Source organism: Cyclopterus lumpus, chromosome 8 (assembly GCF_009769545.1).
Source record: "Cyclopterus lumpus isolate fCycLum1 chromosome 8, fCycLum1.pri, whole genome shotgun sequence".
NCBI classification, from domain to species: Eukaryota; Metazoa; Chordata; class Actinopteri; order Perciformes; family Cyclopteridae; genus Cyclopterus; species Cyclopterus lumpus.
Window position 1 is genome coordinate 12,044,514 of NC_046973.1, and position 25,700 is coordinate 12,070,213.

General features: G+C 48.9%; 1 protein-coding gene across 11 annotated transcripts in view; it reads left to right on the forward strand.

Moving 5' to 3' along the window:
- nfixb (nuclear factor I/Xb) overlaps nucleotides 1–25,700 on the forward strand; it is a 118,543-nt gene that overhangs the window by 81,566 nt on the left and 11,277 nt on the right. For 5 of the 11 annotated variants that reach the window (XM_034539264.1, XM_034539266.1, XM_034539268.1 and 2 more), the window contains 7 exons: nucleotides 12,303–12,368; nucleotides 14,238–14,312; nucleotides 14,755–14,875; nucleotides 15,860–15,990; nucleotides 17,709–17,783; nucleotides 21,905–22,033; nucleotides 25,446–25,621. In XM_034539264.1, the coding sequence (XP_034395155.1) occupies nucleotides 12,303–12,368; nucleotides 14,238–14,312; nucleotides 14,755–14,875; nucleotides 15,860–15,990; nucleotides 17,709–17,783; nucleotides 21,905–22,033; nucleotides 25,446–25,621 (773 nt within the window). The remainder of the gene's footprint in view (nucleotides 1–12,302; nucleotides 12,369–14,237; nucleotides 14,313–14,754; nucleotides 14,876–15,859; nucleotides 15,991–17,708; nucleotides 17,784–21,904; nucleotides 22,034–25,445; nucleotides 25,622–25,700) is intronic. The other 6 variants (XM_034539270.1, XM_034539271.1, XM_034539267.1 and 3 more) reach the window with 3 other exon arrangements.

Sequence of the window (25,700 nt, forward strand, 5' to 3'; positions counted from 1 at the left end):
ACACACACACACACACACACACACACACACACACACACACTCTGTTCTTTCCACAGGGTTTGTTTAGGCCACGTGGCTCAGTGAAAACTTCGCCGCCAGTGTTTGTTGAGCTTTCCAGCACGAGCATCTTGAACTAATACGGCTTCCCCTCTGCGTTTTGACCGTTGTGGAAAAAATACTATCTTTTCTCCCGGGCCGGGCCCGCCCCGCCCCGCCTCGGCACCGTGGCTCCCCTGACTTCCTCTTTTTTGGCTCCATCACCAACTGCAGCAAAGAGCAGTCGCTCCTTCGTAAAAGCTCAAAATTGTCTCCGTCCCCGGGATTCGATCTCATTCCTCCGACCCCAGCGTCCTCCCCCTCCCCTCTCCACCGGCTGCAGCCACAGCCAGACAAGCTGTTGCAGCCGAGTGGGCCGCAAGCATCTGTTTACAGCTTTTCCTTCTGCAGCATGAGATAATGATGGCCAGATACAGCCCACAGTAAAATAAACACGCTGCCACCTCGCCGCTGCAGGCCTGGGTTTAGTGCACTTTCTCGCCGAGGAGGGTCCCCCGGTGGATCCGGACCTAAACCGAAGAGGCCCTCTTATAAATAAATAAATACCGGGATTGTTTTAGTGGAGAAACTCGTGGGCCGATTGCAGAAGGATGGCAGCCCCCTGGGGTCAAAGCCCTCAACCTCAAAGAAGGAGTTTATTCTTTCTCTAAACCCGAGCGGTGAGGGGTGGCATGTGCAGCATGGAGGTAATATATGGAAAAGAAGCGTGTGCTTCAGCCTGCCCCAGGCACCAGATGGGTGGGGATTATTGCATTCAGTTTGGGTCAAGAAGGGTCAACGTTCACGGAGGAGTAAAGCAAATTACATTTTGAATTATTTTCAGTAGTTGTCTCAGCGTTCCGGTGTTGTGGTTGTATGCTTTAAACGATTTTAATACTTATATATTTGTACTTTTCTTTCTGTTGTGTTTCTTGTTTACAAACAAAAAATATATCCTAACCACTAATTCACGTTCACGCGTAGCAGTAAATATACGCAGATTAGTGTAAACTAAGCTAGTTTTTAACTAGTACCTGCCAGATGTAGCTGCTGCATAGCTAACAAAAGAGAGCTCTCGTACACATTTAGATCCAAGAGGAACAGATGTCCTCTGAAATACCGGTTGACACATTCGGCCCGACACGTAAACTGGGAAGATTTTCAACATTACAAAAAATACTCATAAGCAAAACGTTTAACGCACTAATAGCGATCAAACTCGGTGGCGTCAGTTCCGTTCGCGATAGCATAATCGGTCAAAGACCCAAATGTGGAGGCTGAAACTGAAAGAAGGTGAAGAAGAATTGGAAACAGGAAAAGCCGGGTCAACTCCTTGGCGTGTTCCATGGGCCTTCACATAAAAACAAACAATTCAACGTGCTTCGACTGCAACTAATGGTGTGTGAACCATCTCTGCCCCCCCCCCTTACATGTCCTCTTTCGAAAGTATGCCCCCCCGCCCCACGTGTTATGGCTATAAATCACCCAGTGTTTCCCCAGCAAGGCTGATGGGAGGCAGACGTGGTGACAGCTGAGACGGAGACCAAACCAGAGCGGGTTTGTTGTGGAGGGTTGGGGGGGGGGGGGCTTGACTGAAGGCAGGGCTGCCTGTCACATGTTAATCCAAGGAATATACAGGCGTTGGTGTGTGCAGACACACGCGCACACGCTCATGCATCCTCGTGCACGCGGTTTGAACTGACGCAGAAGCCATCGTGTCCTCAGTGTGTAGTCGCCCCAGTCCAACCTGTACCCCCCACCTGAATCCACTCGCAGAACCCGGCGTGAGCCCCTCAGGCTCCTTGGGGGCCTCAGGAAAACCCCTGCGCACACACACATTTGCACAGACACACGCACACACGCACACACGCACACACGCTGCAAGCAGAATGGAAAACATCACATCATCATCTCAACCCGGTTCCTTTTCTCAGTTCAGCCATCCATCCGCCTCCTCCTCCTCCTCCTCCTCGCTATCTCTCTTTCTGTCTTCTCGTGTCATTTAGCTCATTCCTCTCTTCTCTTCTCCCCCCCCCCCCCCATCTTCCCTCCCCATCGATTCTCTCCTTCCTGGTTCCTTCTCTCTCACTCTGTTTTTCATAAACTTCTGGCTGAGCTTCGCCAGCGATTCCCCGAGTCGTAGTGTACCAGCGCGAGATGTTTCTGAGCGACTGCCAGACAGATGCAGGCTCCTCTGGTCGGACCCTCAAAACATCCTCTCCATTTCATAGCACAGAGGCACCGGCAGCAGGGCACCGGCAGCAGGGCACTGGCATCTCTTTGCAGAGGCAGAGCATACTGACTGGGGGGTTCCTTTATAAAATGTGAAAGAGCAATGTGCAGGATTTAGTGCCATCCAGTGGTGAGGCTGCAGATTACATCCATTCACAAGTGTGTCGGTGCAAAAGGCCCGCTCTAGAGCCGGTATCTGGTTTGTCCGTTCTGGGCTACCGTAGGAGCAAGGAGGCGCAATGTGGCGAACTCCTTCACTCCCCTAAAATCCTACTCACTGTCCCTTTTTTAATATATTTGATGTTTTGGGAAAGTCGCTGCTCCTTCGTGTCGAAAGGAGTCAGCTGAGGTGATTCGGGCATCTAGTCAGGATGCCTCCTGGACGCCTCCCATTAGAGGTTTTCCGGGCACGTCCAACTGGTAGGAGGCCCCGGGGAAGACCGAGGACACGCTGGAGGGATTATATCTCCCGGCTGGCCTTGGAACGCCTCGGGATCCCCCAGAATGAGCTGGAAAGTGTTGCGGGTGAGAGGGAGGCCTGGGTCGGCCTGCTGAACCTGCTGCCACCGCGACCCGACCCCGGATAATCTCTCTTCACCGCGTTGATTTTTTTCCGATAAAGCGGGGGGGGGGGGGGGATTAATTAATGGATGGATTGATAGATGGCCGGAATAAATCTCCAATTATCAACTTAACCGAGGGGAGAGAGCCGTAAGCCAATCCCGCACGTCCGTCGTGAACGGACCAGTGAAAACGATTCGCTGTTCCTCCATGTCAACACCAGTGGAACACACTATCGCCTCTCAGGCCTGTGGCTGCAGCCACTCTGGAGCGTTTGTCAGCCGGCATGCCACCTCGTCTGCCCCGGGGGAATGCAGCAAGTAAAAGGCCGCGGGGGCCCGGCAGCCGCCCGACCCCTCGGGCCAAAGGGGTTCACCCGGGGACGCAGACATACAATCAAACGCGGCCCGGGCGACAGCTGGTGGTCAAAGGTGGCCTTTCTAGCTGTGCCCTCATTTCGGCCTCATCTGCGCTCACTCTCTCTCTCTCTTTCTTTCTCTCTCTGTCCTCCCCCTCTTCCTGCTCTCTTGTCAGCTGGAAGAATAAATCTTCAGTTCACGCTGTAGGTATGCAGATCTGCCAAGTTTACAGCAGGTCGGTGGCCACCGTTTGTGCCCCTCGTGTGTGTGTGTGTGTGTGTGTGTGTGTGTGTGTGTGTGTGTGTGTGTGTGTGTGTGTGTGTGTGTGTGTGTGTGTGTGTGTGTGTGTGTGTGTGTGTGTGTGTGTGTGTGTGTGTGTGTGTGTGTGTGTGTGTGTGTGTGTGTATGTGTCCTTATTTGATCTCCCGCTCTGCAAGGTCTAAAGATGTGCAGCGTGAGTCATGCACACGCTGTTCATGCTGTAAAGTAGTTGCAGAGATGTGTATAAACAAAGCAAAAAAAAGCGGACACGCAGGCCACCTCACAAATCATGCCCGTCATACATCACGCCTCCGTTGGCAACTCCCAGGGAGGATGTGGGTTTTTTACAGAACCATTCATCGCTCCCCTAATTCATTAGTCCAAATGGGCATTTATGCAGAGCACACACTATTTTTACGGGCCGGCTTTATGTGCCTGTGTGGAGCTTTTTACGGCCCTCGTAAAGTACGTCCTCCAAGCCCCAGATAGATTTGGGAGCGTTTATTTGCATAGTTCACAAAACCCAAAATAAAGTGCTCATGTTCCCCGGGTCCCAGGAGGGTATAGGGACCGGACCGGGAGGCGGAGCGGGGGACGCGTGACACCGTCGTCTTCTAATCGGAACGATCATTCTGTTCACATTATGTTCCAAATGCGACTACGATGCAAAATATGCTTGTGGTACTGAACCCTCAGAGCACTTCAACGCATCATCATCATCTTCATCATCATCTTGTGTGTTGAGTTTATGATGAACAGGAGTTTGGAGACAACGCATTGCTTTGGCGTGCATGTGCCATGTTGGGACCTGATCATCTTTCTGACAACTGTATTTCATTTTCTTACCTTGTTCCAAGATGATATGAACACATCACGAGAGAACGTGATGATCAAACCTTCGCCCAACTCTTTCTGACTGAGGTGGAGCTTGAACGCGTGCTGATGGGACTCGATGCGACTTCCGTTAGCTGCCTGCTGCCACTCTCAAAGCAGGCCGCTAGAGCGCAATAGAACCGATAAGAGTACTCGTATGGAGGAAATCCTCACGACCCACCCTGACAATGATTTACCGGGACGTCACCAGTTTTAATAATAATAAGTAGCAAGTAGCAGAGCGGCTCCCTTGCTCTTGAGTTCTGGTGCTGCCGATTTGTTCCGATGGGGGGCAAGTGACCTGGTATGGGGGAGTATGGACCCTCAAGACCGTCCAGCCAGAGAGAGGTCATGTTTAGTCGTGGCAGGTTTCCCCGGATCATAGCACACTGGTTATGTGTGTGTGAGGTTTGTCAATGGGGGGGGGGAGATATCTGAGAGTAACTGGCTTGTTACAAAGTGGTGGTGCTGCTGGTGTATGTGTGTGTGTGTGTGTGTGTGTGTGTGTGTGTGTGTGTGTGTGTGTGTGTGTGTGTGTTTTACAACCCTGCTCCCTAGCTGATGCCCCCTGCACGCTGCCTTCGCCCCCTCCACCCTTATGCCCTCCCAACCGCTCCTCTCTCCTCCTCGGCTCTGCCAACAAGTCTCTCTTTCTTGCTCATTCCCCCCTTTTATTCTCTCCGCTCACGTCTTTCTTGGCGAGGCAAAATGTTCCCACAGCTCTCACAGCCCCTCCCCCCTCAAGCCCCCACCCCCTTCTCCCTTTCTCTCACTCCCCCCACTCGTTCTCAGTCTATCATTCCCCACCATCTCCCTTTTTTCCTCTATCTCTCTTTTTCTACTTCTCGTCTCCACGTCCTCTTGTCTGCCTCTCTTCTCCCTTTTTTTGTTGCCTTCCATTCTCCCCTTACTCCCCCCCACCCTCGTCCTTGTCGGTCTCTTTCACCCTTTCCCTGGCAAAAGACTTGCATCACATGATACCCATTCCCTCTTGTGCCCGCCCCGTACACACACACACACACACACACACAGAGATATCACAACATGGGAAACGTAATCCCAGCTATACGTCTTACCCTCGGCTCTGTGTGCATGAAACTCAATATACGAAAATCAGCAGTCCGGTTTAAATCAGCCTGCCGGTGTCACGAGTCCAGTTGTGTTCTTCTTGTTTTCCTCTCTGTCCATGGGGGTCAGGCCCGCTGGGACTCAGGGACATAACAAAAATAACTTGGAATGGAAATGTTCAAACATTTGAAAATGTCGAATTAATAATGTGGAGCCACATATATTTTAGTCGTTGGTCGAAATTTTGACTGAAGGGAGTTATGCACCCCCGAACCCTCCCTTCTCGCTAAAGCCCCACTGAAATCTTCCCCACTCTCCTCACACTTCAACCATGCGAGAGGCAGATTTATTTAGCATGTGTTGCAGCGTCCTGCCCCCTGACCCACCGCCTCCACCTCCACTACCGACAAGCGACATCTGCTGGCCAACTGGAGCAATAGCGCCCTCTGTGCATAGATGCAGTTTGACGGGAGAGGGTGGACGTAACGACAGAGAGGTTTCAGAGCTGAAAGACACACGTAGAAAAGAAAGAAAGAAAAATGGTGGACGTTTCTGAGTGTATTCTGATAGCAGCTTCATATCCTCGCTCCCTGTGCATCACAGCTCATCAGCATGGGCGCACAAAAAAGATAAAAGAACCGGGGGGGGGGGGGGGGGGGGGGGGGGGCATAGATGGGCACCCAGCCAGCCTCTCCCCAACACCCACCCTCCTCTCTATCCCTATGGTTGAATCCCTTCAGGCGCCCCCCCCCCCCCCCCCCCCCCCCCCCCCCCCCCCCCCGTGTGGCGCTGGCACCGAGAGGGCGCAGGCGGCACACAGACGGCCACGCAGATGGGCAACGGGGCAACACTGGGGCTGCCTCGCCACACCTGCTCCTTCCTGGCACAGGGCTTGGCCACGCAAACACACACACACACACAGAAAAACACAGATGTGCATCCAACACAGGAAATATATCTCTCAATTTATTGAACTCTCTCCTTTTCCCTCGTGGGGAGCAGACACGTGCGAATACTCCCACGAGCCGCTTTCCCCGCACGCCGATGCGCGCTTGTGTGTTTTTAATATATATAAAAAGAGCGCCCGTCTCCCTCCCACACTCGGCTGCTCGACCTGTCAGTCACAGATGTTTACGAGCTTTATCTCCAAACCGGGACTCAACATGTGCTCCGCTCTAAAAAAAATAATTAATAAAAAATCACATCATAAACGTAAGACACAGTCACACATCCGTAGCCGCCCCGAGTGATGTATTTATAGTCTGGCGCCCACGCGTTCACACTCCACGCCACGAATGCCGGCACAGAAAAACACATTTCACAATGAATCACGTCGCCCCGCGCTGTCACATGCAGTTACACGCCAGGGCGAACTGAACGGAACGGCACCAGCGTCACTTTTTCCACGCCACGCGTGGGAACAGAGATCCACGATTGGAGACTCAGGGGTGGAGGGGGGAGGGGTGTCAACGTTTCGGTGCCTCCAAAACAGACAGGAAGGTGCCGTTGAAGCTGCTGGTTTATTAGGTAGGGTGCGGACGTGGAGGCTAAATAAAGCGTCAAAAATAGCCGAAGGGAAAATCCATCCCAAAACCCCGAGTGTTATTCCTCCAGTCTTTGAACGCTCCGTTGACCGTCAATGGGCCATCTTTCCAGTCACAGGACATTTGTACCGTTAGAAGGATGCAGGCAGTCCTTCATTATAAACCTGAGCACAGAGAGCGTGTGGCGTTATCAGTCATTCAGGGTGATTTCAACTATTTATTGTTTCAGGTCAATTCCCTCACTGAAGTCTGTGTGAGTTGAGAGTCGACAGGAATGTTGATCCGCTCACCCGAGTCGCCTTCACTTTTTCCCAAACGTTTAATGAGCGGTAGATTTCGGGCAGCGAGTGCATGGAGGCCTCTCAGGCTGCTCTCGGGCTGCGGTCGGACGGTCCAAAAATAAAACCTTCCACGTCTTTTCCTTAACCACTTTTCCTCTGCAGAAAACGTCACGAAGGAAGGACGTGAAGGAGACTTTTCTTTTTTAGGACTTCGGAAGAAAGAGCCGCAGCGGTGAGAGAATTAGGCAACTTTATTTTAAGGATCATTTACTGATCATTGTGGTACATTCCTTGTTTCTAAATTAGCATCATGAGGAATGTAAACAGCATCAACGACAATAATTCTCTGGGCAGATAATGTGTCCGACATCTTCACATTCAGAACTCTACATGAGTCCACCTCCTCTGGACCTGCTGGTTGGTTCGGTGCAGGTCTCTCTGGTTGGTCCAGCAGGTCCACTGATTGGTTCAATGATCGTTTTTTTTTTAACAAATTTGATATATATATTATATATATACTCTTTTTAAAAAAAAATTATATATATATATATATATATATAAAACGTTTTTTTAATATATATATATATATATAAAGGTTCGTTGCCATCTCCCATTTTTTTTCAAATGTAAAAGCCCACTCTGTCAGAAGAAAGCAATGCGAAGCAATGTAGTGCTGCAGCGAAACGTATTTCAGACTCCTAAAAAAATATATATATATATATATAAAACAATACTGAGTTAAGAGTCCGCTATATGTGGAACATTTTCACAGCTTTACAACGCTGCGGTCGCACAGGCCTTTCCAAAGCCACGAGGCTCCATTGACAAAATGCCATTTTTGTACCTCTCAGAACACAGTTACTGGTCTATCGATGCGTCGCGTTAGTTTGTTTATTGTGTGACCTTTCCATCACCTACAGTGTAGAGAATGCACAGACTGAATGTGTGGACGTACGTAGCAACAGCATCGTGCGGGAACGTTTGTAGAAAGGCTTTGGAAAATAGAAAAAATAAATTGAATAACTTCAACCAAAATGTGAATTTTCAGATCTAAATACGTAATGAAGCAAATTCACAAGAAACATTCTGTGGGCAACTTTTTGGCGTCCCGCCCCCGTCGCCGCCATTTTTAAGTTTTCAAAACCGGAAACAAATCAGAGGGGGTCGAGAAGAGCAGAGAGACGTGAGGGGGATGAACGAGGTGTTGGAGGAGGAGGAGAAAAAAAGAGGTTTAAATGAAGTCCAATAAAAGAGTCGAGTGAACATCTGTGTGGTATAGCCGTGGATTAAGGGGGGGGGGGGGGGGGGGGGGGGGGGGGGGGGGGGGGGGGGGGGGGGGGGGGGGGGGGGGGGGGGGGGGGGGGGGGGGGGGGGGGGGGGGGGGGGGGGGGGGGGGGGGGGGGGGGGGGGGGGGGGGGGGGGGGGGGGGGGGGGGGGGGGGGGGGGGGGGGGGGGGGGGGGGGGGGGGAGGTTGGAATAGTTTAAAGCGCATTAAGAAGATAAAAAATAAAAAAAAAAGGTCAGAAATGTTTTAGCAACATACCGATAAACCTCTTAAGCGAAACCCAATTGGGGAGGCTGCTTGGTTTCTTTATCCAGAGGCTGGTGGGTTGTGGGGGTGGAGAGAGGGGGCGAGACTGTGTGTGTGTGTGTGTGTGTTTATTTATTTTTATATACCGTATATATACGTATATACATGTCAATCAGTGCCGTCTGCTTTGCATCCGTCTGCTTTGCATCCGTCTGCTTTGCATCCGTCTCCATACGCGCTCCATTATATATAATACTACTCCCCCACACACACACACACACACACACAGAAACAACGGGGTTTGGACCTGAACGCCACGGCTCGTATAGGATGATGGGGGGGGGGGGGGGTTTATAGCATGAAGGAGTGAAGGGGGGTGAGAGATGAAGAGGGAGAGAACAGTGCCGGATTTGTCCACGGTGCTCTCAAGCAGCCGGAGGAAGAGGCCCCTGTCATTCGACTGTGAACTGAACCGCGTCTGTCCCTGAATGACACCACGCACAGCCCGGCGGAGGCGGAGGCACCGAGTCAAACGGGGTCACGGGCCATACAGGTCGCGCCTCCGCTCTGCAGACGCACATATTTATATACAGGACGGCGGCCGACAACGCTACGGCCTTCTGCTGCCGGTCCTCGGCTGGCACCGGCCTTTTTTTTTTGGCCAGCATAGTTTTTGACCCGGAGCACCAGTAATTTAGTATGGCACTCCCATAACGTTTGGGGACTTGTGAGAACCAAAATAGAACGGTGGACTCCATGTCATATGAGAGACATCCTGTGTGTGTGTGTGTGTGTGTGTGTGGGTGCGTGTGGCGCACAAACAAACACTTTGAGCTGTTCTGTTTGAGCACCCGTGTATGAATATGTGCCACGAGTCCATTAGTGTGACCGAGCATGTGTGTGCAATTTCATGTTAAAGTGTCTTTTAATGATTTGTGTGTGTGAGGGGGGCAGGGGGGGGGGGGGTATGTTGTTTTTGTTGTGCGTATGATGAATGGATCGATTAAGTAAGTGTGATCTTTGAGTGTGTGTGTACATTAGCCCGGGTGTAAGTTATTAGCCTTCGTCTGCATCTGCCGTGTGATAAATGTATGGCCAGTGTTAACATTTGTGTACACACTTGCACAGGAGTTCATCATTCAGCCGACCAAGGAAACAAATGGACTCGCTCTGTGTGCGATTAGAGCGATAGCACGGTGTGTTTGATGGCCTCTGTGTGTGTGTGTGTGTGTGTGTGTGTGTGTGTGTTGTATTATCTCTGGTGAGGCGTATGCAGGGGGCCTTGGGGCGACTGTGTGCAGGAGATAAGGCTGATTCATGTTACCAAATGCTCATTTGGTTACATTCTGTGTAAAGGGACCATGTCCCCAAAAAAAAGTGATGTCTCTCCGCTGCCATGTGTTTTGTAACCAGGATGTATTCACACCAACAATATTTTGCTTGCTTACAGAGGCAAAACACACTTATGTTCAGCGAGCTAAAGCTAACGAAGGTCACGGTGTCAAAACAAAAAAATATAGAAATTTATCTTTCGCCATTGACTATCATATCATTTTTGATGGAGGACGCTGGAAGGGGCGGGCCTTTGCCTCTCTGCAGCCTGTGTTTTACAGGGGTGGAGTGGCCATTACCGTCCATATTAACACACACACATGTTCCTGTCCATCTTGTGCGCCCCCCCGCGCCCCGTAGCGGCTCAGAGAGACCACAAAGCCCCCAAAGTTCTGAATAACTTGCTCGAAAAACAATGTCAGCAAAGTGGATCTAAAAATGCAGAAACACTGATATAGGTGCCAAAAAAGGACCCAACGTGCATGCGGCCTTCGTCAACCACTCGGTGGGCTGCTGCGGTGTGCCATCCCTGTCGCCATGACAACCAGGCACCCCAATTTTTTGGGACTGGGAAACCGTGGTGTGTGTATTTCTTTTCCGAGGCACGCAGGTTTAAAAGGTTTTTAGCGGTTTTGCAATTGTCGGGATGCATGCCGCCAATGGCCTCAGGCTCAGTTACATTTTGTTCTTGGTTCATCCTACACGATTGCCTCATTTGCCTTGAGGCAGTCGTGTACTTCCCTGTGTACTTTGTGAGTGAGTGAGTGTGCGTGCGTGCGTGCGTGTGATCGTGTCCATCACCTATTTTTATTGAACTTGTCTTTCGTAACAACCGGGCCATCGCAGGACTGAAGACAAACGTCCTGGTGAATTTTGTCCTCCCTTCATTTGCATTGCATATCCACTGTAGGTCTTTTTTATCTTTTCAGACCATTGGGTGAGTGCAAGAGAGAGAGAGAGAGTGCTTTGCGAGCATGTGTGTGTGTGTGTGTGTGGGTGTGCCGTCAGCTAGCAGGAATGCACGGCTACCGCCAAAGCTAAGATGGCTGCCAAGCGCTAAGATGGTTGCCAGGATTCCGCAGAGAGCGACAGCGCGCGCATGAGAAAGGGAGAGAGAGAGAAAAGAGAGAAGCAGGGACGGGACGAGGCACGAGAGGAGACTAGGGAGGAAGACACCAAGGTGGACTGAGAATGAAGGAAGGAGAGGCGCGAGAAAAGAGGAGAAAACTCTCTCTCTCCTGTGTGTTTACTGTCGAAAGCCAGAGGGATGATTTGGTTGTCTCTCTTTGTGTTGTTGTTGTTGTTGTTGTTGTTGCTCTTGGGCGATGCACAGACGACGTGAATGGTGCAGCATGTTGTTGTTTTTTTTGCTGGCACATCGCTGCCACTTATGCCACCCAAGATTAGGACGCCGATTTGGGCTTACTGGATGGGTTCTCTCTCTCAGGCGAGGGAGACCCAGGGCGGCCTTTAAAGCTTCAGCGCTTGCGAGGTGGGTAATTGGCCCGAACGCTGTCCGTGGTACGACCATTAAAGCCTCCTAGAAGGCCGCATTATGCATCTGAAGAAGAATGGCAGCCGGCGGAGGCCAAAGAAAACTAGCCCGGAGCAGGTGGCTCTCTGCCCACCTGCTCTCTATAGACGTTAAGGTAAACACGAGCAGGAGATGCAGATCCAAACAATGACTCGAGAACACGTACGGTTTAAGTCACTCTCAGCGTCAGGGAAGGGTCTGAGGCCTTTTACTAAATGTGCGTGTGTGTTATAGAGCCAGTAAAAAAAGGTCTATAAATAAGAGAATAGTTAGCACAAACAGGAGATGCAATCCAAACGAAGCTCAGAGAGAGAAAAAGAAAGAAAGTACTTTCTTCTTGTTCTTCGTACTTCTCCGTACCACCTTGTTCGAACCTCGAGTGCTCTACCCAACCTCCACTGTCTGAGGCTTTACCTTAAATAGTGTGCATGTACATTTGAGTGGGTGGGAGTCCCTCAAAGTGGGTTTGAAGCCAAAAATAAATAAAAAAGTTTAAATAAAATAACTAAATAGGGGTGTGTGTCTCTGTTCAGTGAGAAGAAATGTGGCCTATTCTCTTCTGAAGTGTTCCCTCTGATGCTAAACCTGCCACCTTCACCTTGAGTGGCATCCAGACGTCTCTCCTCTAACTAAACACCTCTCTCTCTCTCTCTCTCTCTCTCTCTCTCTCTCTCTCTCTCTCTCTCTCAGAACAATCAGGACAATCAGACATCTCAAACCAGCAAGGAGACACAGATGTCAAGCCCCCGCCAAATGGTAAGTTTGTCCCGTTTGCCTTTTAAAATGTGACTTACTAGCAGTCTCACCTGTACAGACGCTAACAAACATGCACATACTGTGTGTACACACACACACACACACACACACACCCCTAACAAGCACGTCTCTCTGTGTGCGAGTGCGTCCCGGTAGAGTTGGTTCTAAGTTTATTATGGTAAGAAGAGCCGATGGTACCGTAGGCGGGGGGCTGTTGCGGTGGCCCGCTCATAAATCACACTGACGTTATTGGAAGATGGGAACCACATGGCCGCCACCGAGTGCTGACCTCATGCGCCGTCCCATCATGCGGTTAACCCCGGACCGGGATAGAGCGAAAGGAAAAGGGGAGAGATGGAGGAAAGTGAAGGGAGGCGGATTTGAAAAGAAAAAGATGGGAGGTTGGGGGGAGAAGGGGGGGCAGAAGGAAGTGATGGACAGATGGAGAGAGGGATGAAATGGAGAAGGAATGGTGTGGATTTAGAGTTCACTCAACCCTGGAGCTTAGGAGCTCATTGGAATGTGGACATTATGGAGCACGGATGAACAGAGTTAACTCAGGGAGGCTAACGAAACTTCAGCATAGCACACACACAAAGTCATGCAGGACTACAAACGTACACCTCCATTATTTTGAAAGTCAACATTGAGACTGAGGCGTGTGTGCTTTTGTGCTTCTCCCCTTCTGAGAACGTAGTTTTGTGGATCATTTTGACAATTCTTTGTTTTGGGACATTTTTAACGAGCTAGCTTAGTTGTAGGTCTTCAAAATGTGTTCGAGAAAAGACTTGGGAACCAGTTTAGGATAGGCTCCCGATTAAAGGGACAGTTCACCTCAAAATCGAAAGTACATGTTTCCTCTGACATGAAATGATTTTTATCTGTTTATGATTGAGATATCGACCATTGAGATGTCTGCCTTCTCTCCAATATAATAAAACTAGTCGGCTTGTGGTTCTCAAAGCCTCCAGTGTCAGAAATCATGATCCGGTTACTCCAAATAATCTACAGACCTTGTTGTGAGCAGTTACATGTCGGAGCAACTGAAAACCGTAATAACCGTGCAGATGGAAGCGTTAATCTACTCATGGACGATTTCAACTTCTATGGCGTCCTCCTGTGCTGAGCTGTAACGTTAGCTAGCTCAGTGGTTTCGTTAGCTCAGTGTGAAGTTTGCTTATTGGGTAGCCAGGTCAGTGGTTAGCCAGTTCAGTGATTAGCTAGCTCATTAGTTAGCTAGCTCATTAGTTAGCCACCTCAGTGGTAAGCCAGTTCAGTCGTTAGCTAGCTCAGTGGTTAGCTAGCTCAGGGTCTGTGGGTTATCTTGAGTAACCAGGTCCTGTTGCGTTTTTCAAATGTATATTTTCAGTGCTTTTAGCAACAAAAGCCAAGTGCCATCCCTTATATTGAAGAGAAGGCAGACATCTCTACGGGCGATTCCTCCTATTGATGTATAGCACTACAGATAAGAGAAACATTTATATTTTGGGGTTTGCCTGTTTACAAGGTGTCTGAATGTTGTACAGCTCTAATAGAGCAGACGGACAAAGATGTGAAATTAACACCCGAGTTGTAATAAACCCAAATTTTCCTTTTTATGTTACAGTATCAAAAAAAACAGCCTGTTAAATCTTACAGAAAACACATGGTCCCACTGGATGACGCTGGCATTGTGTCAAGCTTTTTCCATACATGTGTTCTTCAGATCCCTGTGTGTGTGTGTTTGCGTGCGTGCGTGCGTACGTGCGTGCGAGCATGAGTGCGTGCGTGCGTGCGTGCGTGTGTGTCCTGATCCCCGTCCACATGTCATTTGGTACGTGCAGTGCGCTCTCTCACACACACACCTCTTTCCCTCTCTCCTCTTCCCAGGCCACTTGAGTTTCCAGGACTGCTTTGTGACTTCTGGGGTGTGGAACGTAGCCGAGCTGGTCCGTGTGTCGCAGAGTAAGTGACGCCTATAATTTGCCCCGTCCGTCCCAACGCAGACACATTCGCAGTTTCATTCCTCGTCCACTTCCTATGGTCGCTTTCCTTGTAACACCTTAGTGGCGGAAATCACAAGGAGCAGCTTCCCTCCTACACTCCTAGATATCATTTCTTACCAGTGCGGACGCACGCACACACACTCTCTCTCTCAGTCCCACACACAATAATAGAGTCCCCGTCACAGAGTTTCCATCCCTAGAGCAATGGAGCAAGTGGCTAAAAATAATAGATAAAACACCACCCTAACCCTTTCAGAAAATACAGTAATTCTTATGAAGAGCATGTCGTTTTTCCTCTTATTCTTCTATATTGTGTGTGTGTGTGTGTGTGTGTGTGTGTGTGTGTGTGTGTGTGTGTGTGTGTGTGTGTGTTTGCGTGCGTGTGTGTGCTCCTCCCTCAGCCCCGGTGGCGACGGCAACAGGACCCAACTTCTCCCTGGCTGACCTGGACAGCCCCGGCTACTATAACATCAACCAGGTGACCCTGGGACGGCGCTCCATCACCTCCACCCCCTCCACCAGGTACACATGCAACACATGCAAACTCAAAATGTACTTTTTTCGTCATCTCCTCTACTAATATCCTTCACTTCTCCTATAACCCCTTAACGCTGCCGTGTTCTTTATGCTTAGCTTGCTCTGCTTTTTGATTGTTGTCTCTCTTTTTCTCTTCCCCCCCTTTTTCTCCCCCCGTCCTTTACTCCTGATTCTTCTCGTCCCCTCTCATTCTCCCCCCCCCTTCCGCCAATCTGTCCGTCTCTGTTTGTGTCTTTTCTCTCCCGTCGCTCCCCTCTATTGTCCTTCTCTCTCTCTGCCCATCTCCCGCTGCAGGACTGAAATGGAGCTTTATGCAAGTCTACCACGGAGGTAGTCGCACTCATTACCGAATGTTTCCCTTGGTCATAATGTAAAACAGGCGGTGGCGCACACACACAAAAGACACACACACACATGCATGTCACACAGATATGCACACGGGCGCAAGCACAATTCGGCGGAGGGATGCTGAAACATCCCGGCCCCTCCATTTTATCGGCCACAGATGTGACGAGTTGGTAGGAATCTGCCGACACGCGTAGAAATGAGTTCCAGCGTCTTCGTGCTGCGCTCCTAGCATGCTGAACACACATGGCCTCATGTTCGTCTCGCCCTGTCCCCAGTTGTGCGGCTTTGTCCCCTTTGGTTGAAACCGTAAAGCGACCAGAAAACATGCAAAGGAAGCCGTGACATTTTAGAATCTTTTTTCTTCTTTTTTTCAACTTCATTTCATGTAGACGCACGCCTGGCTACGGGGAAGGTCCGCACCCATACGTTGTCCTCGAATGGACCGCTAATGATATGCGTGCCTTCACTAGAGCCCCAGTGCCTGTTAGTTCCCGTTAGACATAAGGAGAAAAAACAAACAAACAATGTGATTCATCTTAAAATACAAGACATTCCTCTTACTCCGCCTTCTCCCTCCTTCAGGAAGTCAACCAACGTCCTCCTCTCTTTTTTCTTTCTCAGCTCCAACAAGCGCAAGTCCATTGACGACAGCGAGATGGAGAGCCCGGTGGACGATGTCTTCTACTCGGGCCGTTCCCCGGCAGCTGGCAGCAGCTCCCAGTCCAGCGGTTGGCCCAATGACGTGGATGCAGGTAGTCCGGCTCGGCCTTTCCCATCTCATCCTGCATGCTTCCCGGACGCCTTTCCCTGGAGCAGGGCCGAGGTCCACGTCATGTCAGACCATTTGATTCGGATTTCTGAACAGAAGCAGCTCCTCCAGGGTTTTTACAGGCAGCTTCACATCAAATTGCCCCTTAAAACGTGTTTATTTCTCTCAGACGTTAAAGAAATAGTTTGACATTTTCAGAAAATATTCTGTTTCAGCAGCCGGTTAGCTGGGATAGGGGGGGGTATTGTTTAACCACTTCCACTAGTGTGCTACCAGAAAACAAACCCTACAAGTCATAAGCCATAAAGCATGACAAGCCCATACATACAAAGTATGTTTCCAGTCTTTATGCTAAGCTAACCGGCTGTACAGACATGAGAGTTGTCTTATTCTTTCTCTCCAATCAAATAAGTGTATTTCCCCAAATCTTGGAACTATTCCTTCAAGTATTCATGACTGAATAGATGGCAGTTTAAGTTCAGAAAGAAAAACATCCTGAGCTATAAACTGTTATCATCGCTTGTAGAAACAAGCTGATTGACAAAATGTGTTTTCAGGCCGTTTATTAATAATTTCTCTAGGGGTAGATTTGACACCAACTGACTTTAAATGGACCAGAAGCCACAGCTCAACTCTTCCCCCCCACCCCACCCCACCATCATCCTCCATTCACAACCTCTACTCACAACATTGTAAGCCCAGCCCAGAGCACACCAGGACCACCTTTATGCCACGGCCCAGTTTTACAGCCTTTACAGTACACAGTGGGGCTTTAAAGGACCATCTTACCCCACAAACTATATTTCCTGTTTTCCTAGTGGGCACACAGATAGTTTGGGTTTTATTTGCAGAGTTAAAACTTCTACCACCAACCTATTTCATTGAAAGTGAGGGGAAATATCGTTTGTGGTTAAAAACGTCAAAACAACATTTGAAAACATTTGACATTTGTCTGTCAAGAGACAATATGCCAGTTATTTCTAGACAGGGTCCCAAAGTGTCCCAGAAAAAAAACGGTAAAGTCTGTGGATCATCCTGAGGGGCCTGGACATTGTTTTTCAAATGACACGGTACTGTAGAGTTGTTCCAGTATTAAGTTTACATATACGAGCGCCGACCACACTTCGGTTGTTATTGCTCGGAGGCACAAGTCTCAACGGTGGACACCTCAAATGAAACCTGAACTAAACGTTTACTAGGGGGAAGGGACCCAATCCAGATGTACCGTACAGTCATGACAGTGTATCGATCTTTTCATCTACCTCCCGTAGCAAGTAAGTTATCTCCCAAACAGCAGAGCAGCTCCATTGTTAATCACCCATTCACTTCTAAAAACCATAACCTCGCTAACCACCATTATGGTATCATGTCAAATGTATTTACAATCTACTTAATGTCTATTAACTTGGGTTCGGTATTTGATTCTGCTGTTTTTATGTATTCTTCCATTTCTAACCGTCACTCCCACTCACATGCTGCCATTTTAATGCCGTGAGCAGTAATGATGTAACTATTTTATAGACACTTGCTGCACTCTATAACATTCAAAAATCCCTTGTTGCCCGTTAATTAACCACCCCTCTCCTCTCTCTCTCTCTCTCTCTCTCTCTCACTCTCATTCTTTCCATGTCTGTCTCTGTCTTTTTTCTCTTCTCCCCTTCTCTATTGTTAATTCTTCCCTTCTCCCGTTTGGCCTTTCAGTGCAACACCATTTGGCCAGTGTGCAGGAGAGGAAGATTAAGCATGAGAGCGATGGAGTGCAGTTTCCTTACCATGGTTAGAACAACATTAAACATTATACTGTGTACATGTATACGTGCTCTGCCTCCGCTCACACCACCCTCAACTTGTGTACACCTTGCCTTGTTTTATTTTCCAAGTCTGTTTGCACTTCCCGTGAGCTGTTCTGCATCTCCCCTTCTTCTTCTTCTTCTTCTTCTTCTTCTTCTTCTTCTTCTTCTTGGTCTCTCGTGTCTCGTTCTCTGGCTACGCTGGTCTCTGGGTGGGGTTGTTCCTGCCAGATGTCTGCTGTGGTCTGTTGTGGGTTGACCAAAGCCTTTTGGTAGCCCAGTAGCTCCACAACATCCACCGCCTGTCTGCTCGAAGATGTTGTTGTAAAATCTGTGGAAGAAATCCGATATCTCTGGTGCATACCAAAAACAAACGATCTACTGTATTTTCAATGTGTAATTATGTGCATTATCATACCCCCCCCCCCCCCCCCCCAAAAAAAAACACATTGTTGTCACACACTACATGCACACAAACAGGTTTTGAAGGCAGTGTGAATTTGTCAGCAGCATTCGGCTAAGTGCCTTGGGTGTCGCAATGTTGTTGTCGAGCCCTTAGAGAGGAAGTGTTGAAAGACACAGAGGAGGGTGTGTGTGTGTGTGTTTTGTCGGATAGCCGCTTCACGCAGCCGGTTGTTTGGACGGAGCCGCTGAGTGGCGTCCCACCTGCCGTGGGCCCTGACTCAACCGCCTCTCCGAAAGGCGCCGCCGAGAGAAAAAAAGAAGGAACAAAAACACACGACCCAAACAAACAGGACTGAAGGCGCTCAGGTGTGTCATCAACGCACAAGGCGCCTTCTGTCTATGAGACAAGCTTACTCACTGGCAACGCAGGCTTACAACCGGCACACACACACAATTACACTTCAGCTCTCTCTCTCTCTCTCTCTCGCTAATTTACATTCACACACACGTAACAACACACACTCGCGCAATCTGGAGAGGAACGGTGTTCCGCTCCAGATGGCGCCTCCATGTGTCTACAGCGAAAGGGAGCTACTGGGTTACAGCAGACATCTGTTCCGGTGATGGTGGCGGCGGTGTTTGGAGTGAGAGATGAGGAGATGGAGAGGAGGGAGGGAGGAAAGAAGGGAAAGGGGGGGGAGGGCCTCATGGCAGGTGATTCTCTACCTGCCCGAAACGCTCCGAAGGCATCGCAGGTGATCATGTGACTCATCATCGGGTCCGTCCTCTGCTCCTGCCTGCTTGCTCCTGCTGCTCACGGGTGGGGAAACCCTGCTGGGAGGGAGGGGGGATGATATTGATGGTAAATTCCAGCTAATTATTTGGTGTTGTGGGCTTAAAAACAAAATATAGCACTTGCATCATTTGCGTGTTTGTGGGTGTGCGGTTGCGGTGATGCGAAGACGTCCTTCCTCCTGTCTCAGTGTTTACGAGCGCTAACGATGTGTGAGGCAGTTAATGAGGGGCACGACTCTGTTTCTGCCTCACCTGAAAGATCAGTGTGTGAGCTTCTTCTTTTTCTCCTCTCTCTCTTCAGTGTGTTTGTGTGTGTGTTGGTGCACTTGCTACCGGACCAGTACTCTGACAGGGTGGGGGGGGGTTGTGTGGTCGCCAGCTTGTTAGAGCCGCAAGACTAGAGGGTCAAGGGAGCAATTGGCCGCCAGTCTGCTTGTGCAGTGTGCCAGGAGCAGGACATAATAATGTAGAACAAGTGTATGTGTGCGTGTGCGTGTGCGTGTGCGTGTGCGCGTGTGAGATCAGAGTAGCTTCTGTTAGCTCTATCAGACAAAGCTTTTCACTGGGCAACTGGGCCTCGTTTGCCGCTCCTCGCCGTAACGCCACGCCAGATATGTCGGCAGAGACGCAGGATAATTAGGGGGAAAAAACAATATGTGTAATTTAAAGGCTGTTTGTATGCGTAATAAGCCGGTTGTAATTGAACTTGCGCAGTCTTCACGCTGTGTTCACTGTGTTGGTGAAAATGAACCATGAGTACTCCGTAGTACTCGTCTTGATCGTCTGTTTAATGATACTTTATACTTCAACATCACAGAGAGTGTATATCTAAGTCCGACAGATACGCAGTAACTGTGCACATTAAAGATTTACATACAAATAATAATAATACAGTTTATAAAAAAGTGACAGTGCGTCAATATTCGCTATTGATAATGCAATAATATGATTCTGTAATGTAAGTAAGCTGTAGAATGCAAATTAGCATAGGAAATGACCAATGAGAGCTGTGGGAGTGAATCAAAGCGGTTACAGTCACGGGTCGAGTTACGCAAAGTTTTACCGGTTTTGTGAACTCGTATCCGAGATGTGATCCATCGGATTCTGGAAACTTTTTACGTACCCTTTTTCAGTGTTCATCTGTTCTTCTACTCCACTTGTTTATATCTTTATATTTCCCAACTCGGACGTACATCTCGTTGTCTTCCTCCCACAGAATTAGAGCCAAACGTACGACGTTTGAACGACAATGAAAGCCTTATTTTTCCTCTCGCTGTGAAAATTGGTTCAAAAGCATCTTGTGCTCTTCTGTCTTGACACTTTTTTTTTTCATAAATCAAACCTTGATTAAAATGAATCTCACCCTGCTCATTGTATCCGTTCCTCCCACCTACGTGTGGAGTCACGTGATGCGCCTCGCTTGAACATAAGTGGCGGCGCCCACCTTTTTAAAAAAAATGTCTACACTCGCCGGTGCCCACACAACGCCGCACAGCTGCGCCCTGTGAGCATTGTGGGTAAACAGTGATAAAACATTTCCCGGTGTGGCATTAAAGAGAAAGCCTTTTAGAGATCTGCTCTCTGCGACTTTATATGCCTCGCTCGTAAAAATCTATTTCCACATCTCCCCGGGCCATGTCGAAATTGCCCACGTCTTTATTCGAGTGCGTTGGTTTTATATGTGTGAATATTGTGTCGTTTAGTACTTTATGGGGGCCTTTCGCTCGCCAAGCTTGTTCATCACTGTGTTCTTGCAACCAATTGCGGAGCAAGTTTGTGAGAGAGCGACGGAGGCCCGTGCGTCCTCCTACTCCTGACTTCCTCCTCGTCCGCCTGGTTTGTGGCTCGCTCTCCAGGGTTTCATTTCTGCGTATATTCAACAGTGCGGGCCCCGTCAGGGGTCAAATACACTCTTCTAACCCTGAGAAGTCTGAATCACCATACATCAAAATAAATTACCCTCAGTGCCCCACCACACGAGGCCTTGATCACAGAAGAGAGCCTCCTTTCTTCGCCCTGCGGTTCTCACACTTTTGGCCATGTTTCTGGTCCGCTGGCGAGCCTTGGCCTGTACTTAGCAAGCCCGCTCTGAACCGAGCCTCAGCCCGACATTAGACAGAGGGGGGACGTGTGTGTGTGTGTGTGTGTGTGTGTGTGTGTGTGTGTGTGTGTGTGTGTGTGTGTGTGTGAGAGAGAGAGAGAGAGAGTTCAAGCTCTCCTTTTATGAAATACTGCACATCTGAACTTAACGGCAGGGACGTAAAATACCTGCCCGTGGGACATGGCAGAAGGGCGCTACGTCACCTCTAGAGTGTAGCGCGGTGGCGTAGTCTGCCCCAGAGACGAGGCCCGAGTGAGTGCCTGTCGAACGCCCTCCTCTTACTCTTTACGGGAGTGAAACCGGAAGGACTTTGGATATTGGTGACAGTAGTTGGACCGCCATTGCATTTCCCAGCTCTCCTCTCTCTCACTGTGACGCTGTGCCCTCTAGCCTCTACCCCCCGCCCCCCTCCCGTCAGCCCCTTTGCTCTGAACCCCCTTGCTGCTTCAAAACATGGCCTCTCCCCCCCGGCCCTCCAACCCCGCTGCCCGCTCCCCTCAGTCTCACAGACATGGTACAGCCCGCCGACTGTACGCACAACGGACTGTCAGAACCCATCTGTATGTTAAGCCGATCAACAAATCAATGAATGAATCGACCGATCAATCCATTGATTTCAATCATAATCATTAGATTCTTGCAATCAAATTAAAAAGGAGAATGAAGCTTAATTTTTATTTATTACTTAAGATTAAAGAAGTTGAAGTAAAAACAATAAATTAAAAAACAACAAACCAAAAAAAGCAGGCATGTTTGATTAAAACCTCGTCTCTGTTCTGCCATTTTGTTGATCCCCTCTTTGCCAGGACTCTCATCGCCTGGTTCTCTTAAGAAGCCGGGGAAATACGATTTCAGCGCCCTGTCCTCCCAGACGAGGTCCCCCCGCATGGCGTTCACCCACCACCCACTGCCAATGCTGGCGGGAGTGAGACCAGGTGAGACCAACCCAGCTCCAGATCCCCCTGACCGCCCCCTCTCCACTCCTTCTTCTCCCCCCAATCCCTCACCATCTCCTCCTACCCACCCCAAACCACTTCTTCAGGGCCCCGCACCTCTTCCCCCCCCCCCTGGTGCAGAGGTGGGAGCAGTGTCTTTGGGAGATGAGAGGGGCTGGGCCTTCTGACCTCGTAGGGTCAAGCTGGTGACCTGGGAGTCTGGGTGTGGTGTCTTTTCTGGGTCTGTCTGGTGGATGGTTGGTGGTCATACTTCTCTAAATATCTATATAGACTTCTTCTTCTTTTTGTTATAGAGTGGAAGAACAGGTCCAGAGGGGTTTGCTGCTGCCTGTTCTGTCCTCATGTCCTAATTGCACAAATGTCAGCTGATTGTGAGGCGTTCGTGCTCTTATTCTGTGCCTAATGCCTTAAAAATGACGTTCAAATCACGTGTCGTTTGCTCACTGACTCCTGGATTATCTTGTCATGTTTTACAATATCTCTTGTAAAAGTAGGCAGAAATTAAGACCTACTAAAGTAATATCTAAAAGACAAAATAAAAAAAATAGGCAACATTTTGTTCAGAAATGTTATGTTTATTTTATTAGATAATAAATGTAATTGCAGACAAAAAAAGATCGTCATTTAGGAGCAAGGTGGGATTAGTGAAAGATGCTACTGAGTTGCATTATGGGAAACGTTTTTTTGGAGCTTTATTATTATTTATTATTGTTATTATTATTTATTAATATTTAACTCAACATATCTCCTGCTTTGGTTTTGACCATTTCTTGAATCTTTCTGGAAGTACGATACCAAACCACTGGAGCCTTAAATCCTGGCGTGGCCACATGGAGAAACTACATAGGACTCCAGATCTCCAGGTTCACGCTCTTTGTGGCAGTTGGTTTGTGGGTAATTTCATGAATTGCACTTGTGAGTGTTTAAGTGTGCACCACTGAAGCACAATATCGACCGACCATGAAGTGGGTCTTGAGGCCCCGTCCTATTGAGTCCCTGTGATACTAATAACAGTTGGTTCTCCTGTCAGCGTTGCACTGCGAGGTGGAGGAGCACGGCCGTGGATCCTTCCCCTTCTCTGATCCCTATCTTCTTATCCCTTCTTTTTTCTTACTGCTTCTTTACTGCTTCTTATTTCTTTTCCTCACACAGAGTGAACAAATGGATCTCCAATGTGTTTTTTATTCCCACTGGCAAGAGTAGAACCAATGTGAACCCGCTGATCCTCCACCAGGCTGAAACAAGCAGCTCGCGATAACATCACATATCAAACAGCCGGGAGCTCTGACAATAAATCATCGCTCCTTATTTTATCACCACGCCACAGATCGAAAAAAGGGGACCTCCTCTTCTTTTTGCAAAGTTCCCGACTGAATTCCCCCAGTGGAGGAGCTCGCTGGAGAACATGACCCGTGTGCTTGAGCTCTGCAGCTCCATCAAAGGCTTGAAGCCAACGAGCTGATGTGAAGCAATGAAGTCGACCGCCGTGTCGTTAAAGCTTCTTCCGTGGTTGTTGACAGACCCTGTTCACGCTGACACGCGCGCACACACACACACACACACCGTCCGTGTTGTGGCCAGCAGTTGTCATGTATACAGTTTTGATTTGTATCTTTTTACACAAACTCTCACAGTTGGAACTGTTCCTGTGCCAGCGTGAACGTGCCGACCACATCATCATCGCTGTTGTTCTTCTGCGTGGGTTAACGGGTTGGCGAGGTGGCGTTGAGGAGTGTGCTCGGGCTCGCCTCTCGCATCGGTTTTGGTTGGGTTTGTCCCTCCAGGCCAGCAGCCAATCACAGGAAAACTACTCCTATTTGCATCTCCACATAAGGGCAATTTAAAGACCTGAGCACACGGAGAAAGCAAATATACAGACGTGAGGTGGCAGTGCTGAGGGCACAGTTTATTATCATATATATTCACATACTGTAGTGAAAACTAGTTGGAAAGCAAGCAGAGAGGTCGAAAGAGCGGGCTAGAAGATCTGGGCAGGAATAGCAAGCTAAAAGTGGTTAATATACTTATCTAAAAGAATAATACATAAATATAATGTATACATACATAATTGAAATAGTTGGATAAAAGTAATAGACAAACTGTTAACTTTAAGTAATGGGTACATTATTGGAATAGTTGGCTGAAAGTAATGGATAAGTGTTTAGAATAATGATTATCTTTTATACAGTAAATGAACACATTAGTTGGCTCGTGTTGACGAAGGGGTTTATCTGACAGGACAAACAAAGCTTGGTATCAAAGTAAGTAAGGGGGTGTAGGGATTCCCTCTTACCCCAACCTGCCCCCATACCCCCAGTGTTTGGCCTTCACCCAGTCTCTAATGGGATTAGTAGGGGACTAATAGAAGCAGGGAGACGGCTCCACTGGGGGAACAGGCAGCCTGACATGGGAGCAAGGTGTTGCTGGGCTCAGAGGCATAGGCTCTTGTCTGGGGGGAAGGGGGGGGAGTGAATGCAACGGGCCTGGCACTCTGGTGAAGTACACTCACACACACACAATGTATAAGTAGCAAGAACCAAAGAGTGTTGGCAGCCCAACATGGGCAGCTGGGGGGCCTGACACTGGACGGGGTGGGTGTCAGACTGGCTCAGGCTCCTAATACAAACCCAGGAGCTTTACTGATGGATATAGGTCTGACAGAGAGGGCTTTGTGTTCGGTCGTTGGGCTCCCCTCTCACGCCTACATGCAGCTCTGTTTGGTGAGAATTCCTTTATTTTAAAAAAGGGGGAATTCTTTTTTTCCCCATAAGCTTATTAACGTCTAATGGTGATCAATTTTGTATCCCCACACCTGTCGTGTACACATACATATATATTTACAGATATAAGGCTTCAAAGCATGTTAATAGAAAAGCATCAATTTAGATACAAATGGTGTGAACGCTCAGATTGGTTCTGTCATCGGAAAAACAAAAATGTATCAGATGACAAACGGCTTTGGCGTCTGGATGCCAAATTGCGTCAACGTCAATGAATCATGCCCTCAAAATGGCGGGCAGGCGTCAGGAGCGGCTAATTTAAGACGGCGCTCAATGATCTCTTTGTGCTTCTTTTTCTTTTCGCAAGCTGCTTCTGATCATCAAGTGCATCGATTTAGTGTGTATGTTTGTGTGTGTGTGTGAATCCCCTCCATGAAGCTGTATACATTTATTGGAGCGATAAAACGTTATGAGCAATGCCCACAATAGCTGTGAACTTGAACGCAGCTTTTTGACAAAACAACATTCTGACCGTTTCCAGTGGTGATTTGTGGTCACCGTCATCCGTTGAAAACTCCACGTCATCTCATCTGTCAGAGTTTGCAGGAGTTCACTCGCTCTCAGCAGAACTTCTCCGCTTGTGTTCCTAACAGAAATGTCTCTGTTGGCAGGGAGTCCCCGTGCTTCAGCCTCGGCCTTGCACTTCCCGTCTCCCTCAATCATCCAGCAGTCTAGCCCCTACTTCACCCACCCGACCATCCGCTACCACCACCACCCTGGACAGGACCCCCTGAAGGAGTTTGTGCAGTTCGTCTGTGCCGACGGCTCGGGGCAGGCCGCCGGACAGGTAAGAGAGCCCCTGACCCGCTGTCGCTTTACAAATGTGACGTTTATGCCGAGACTGCAGATGCCACACCGTGAGCCTA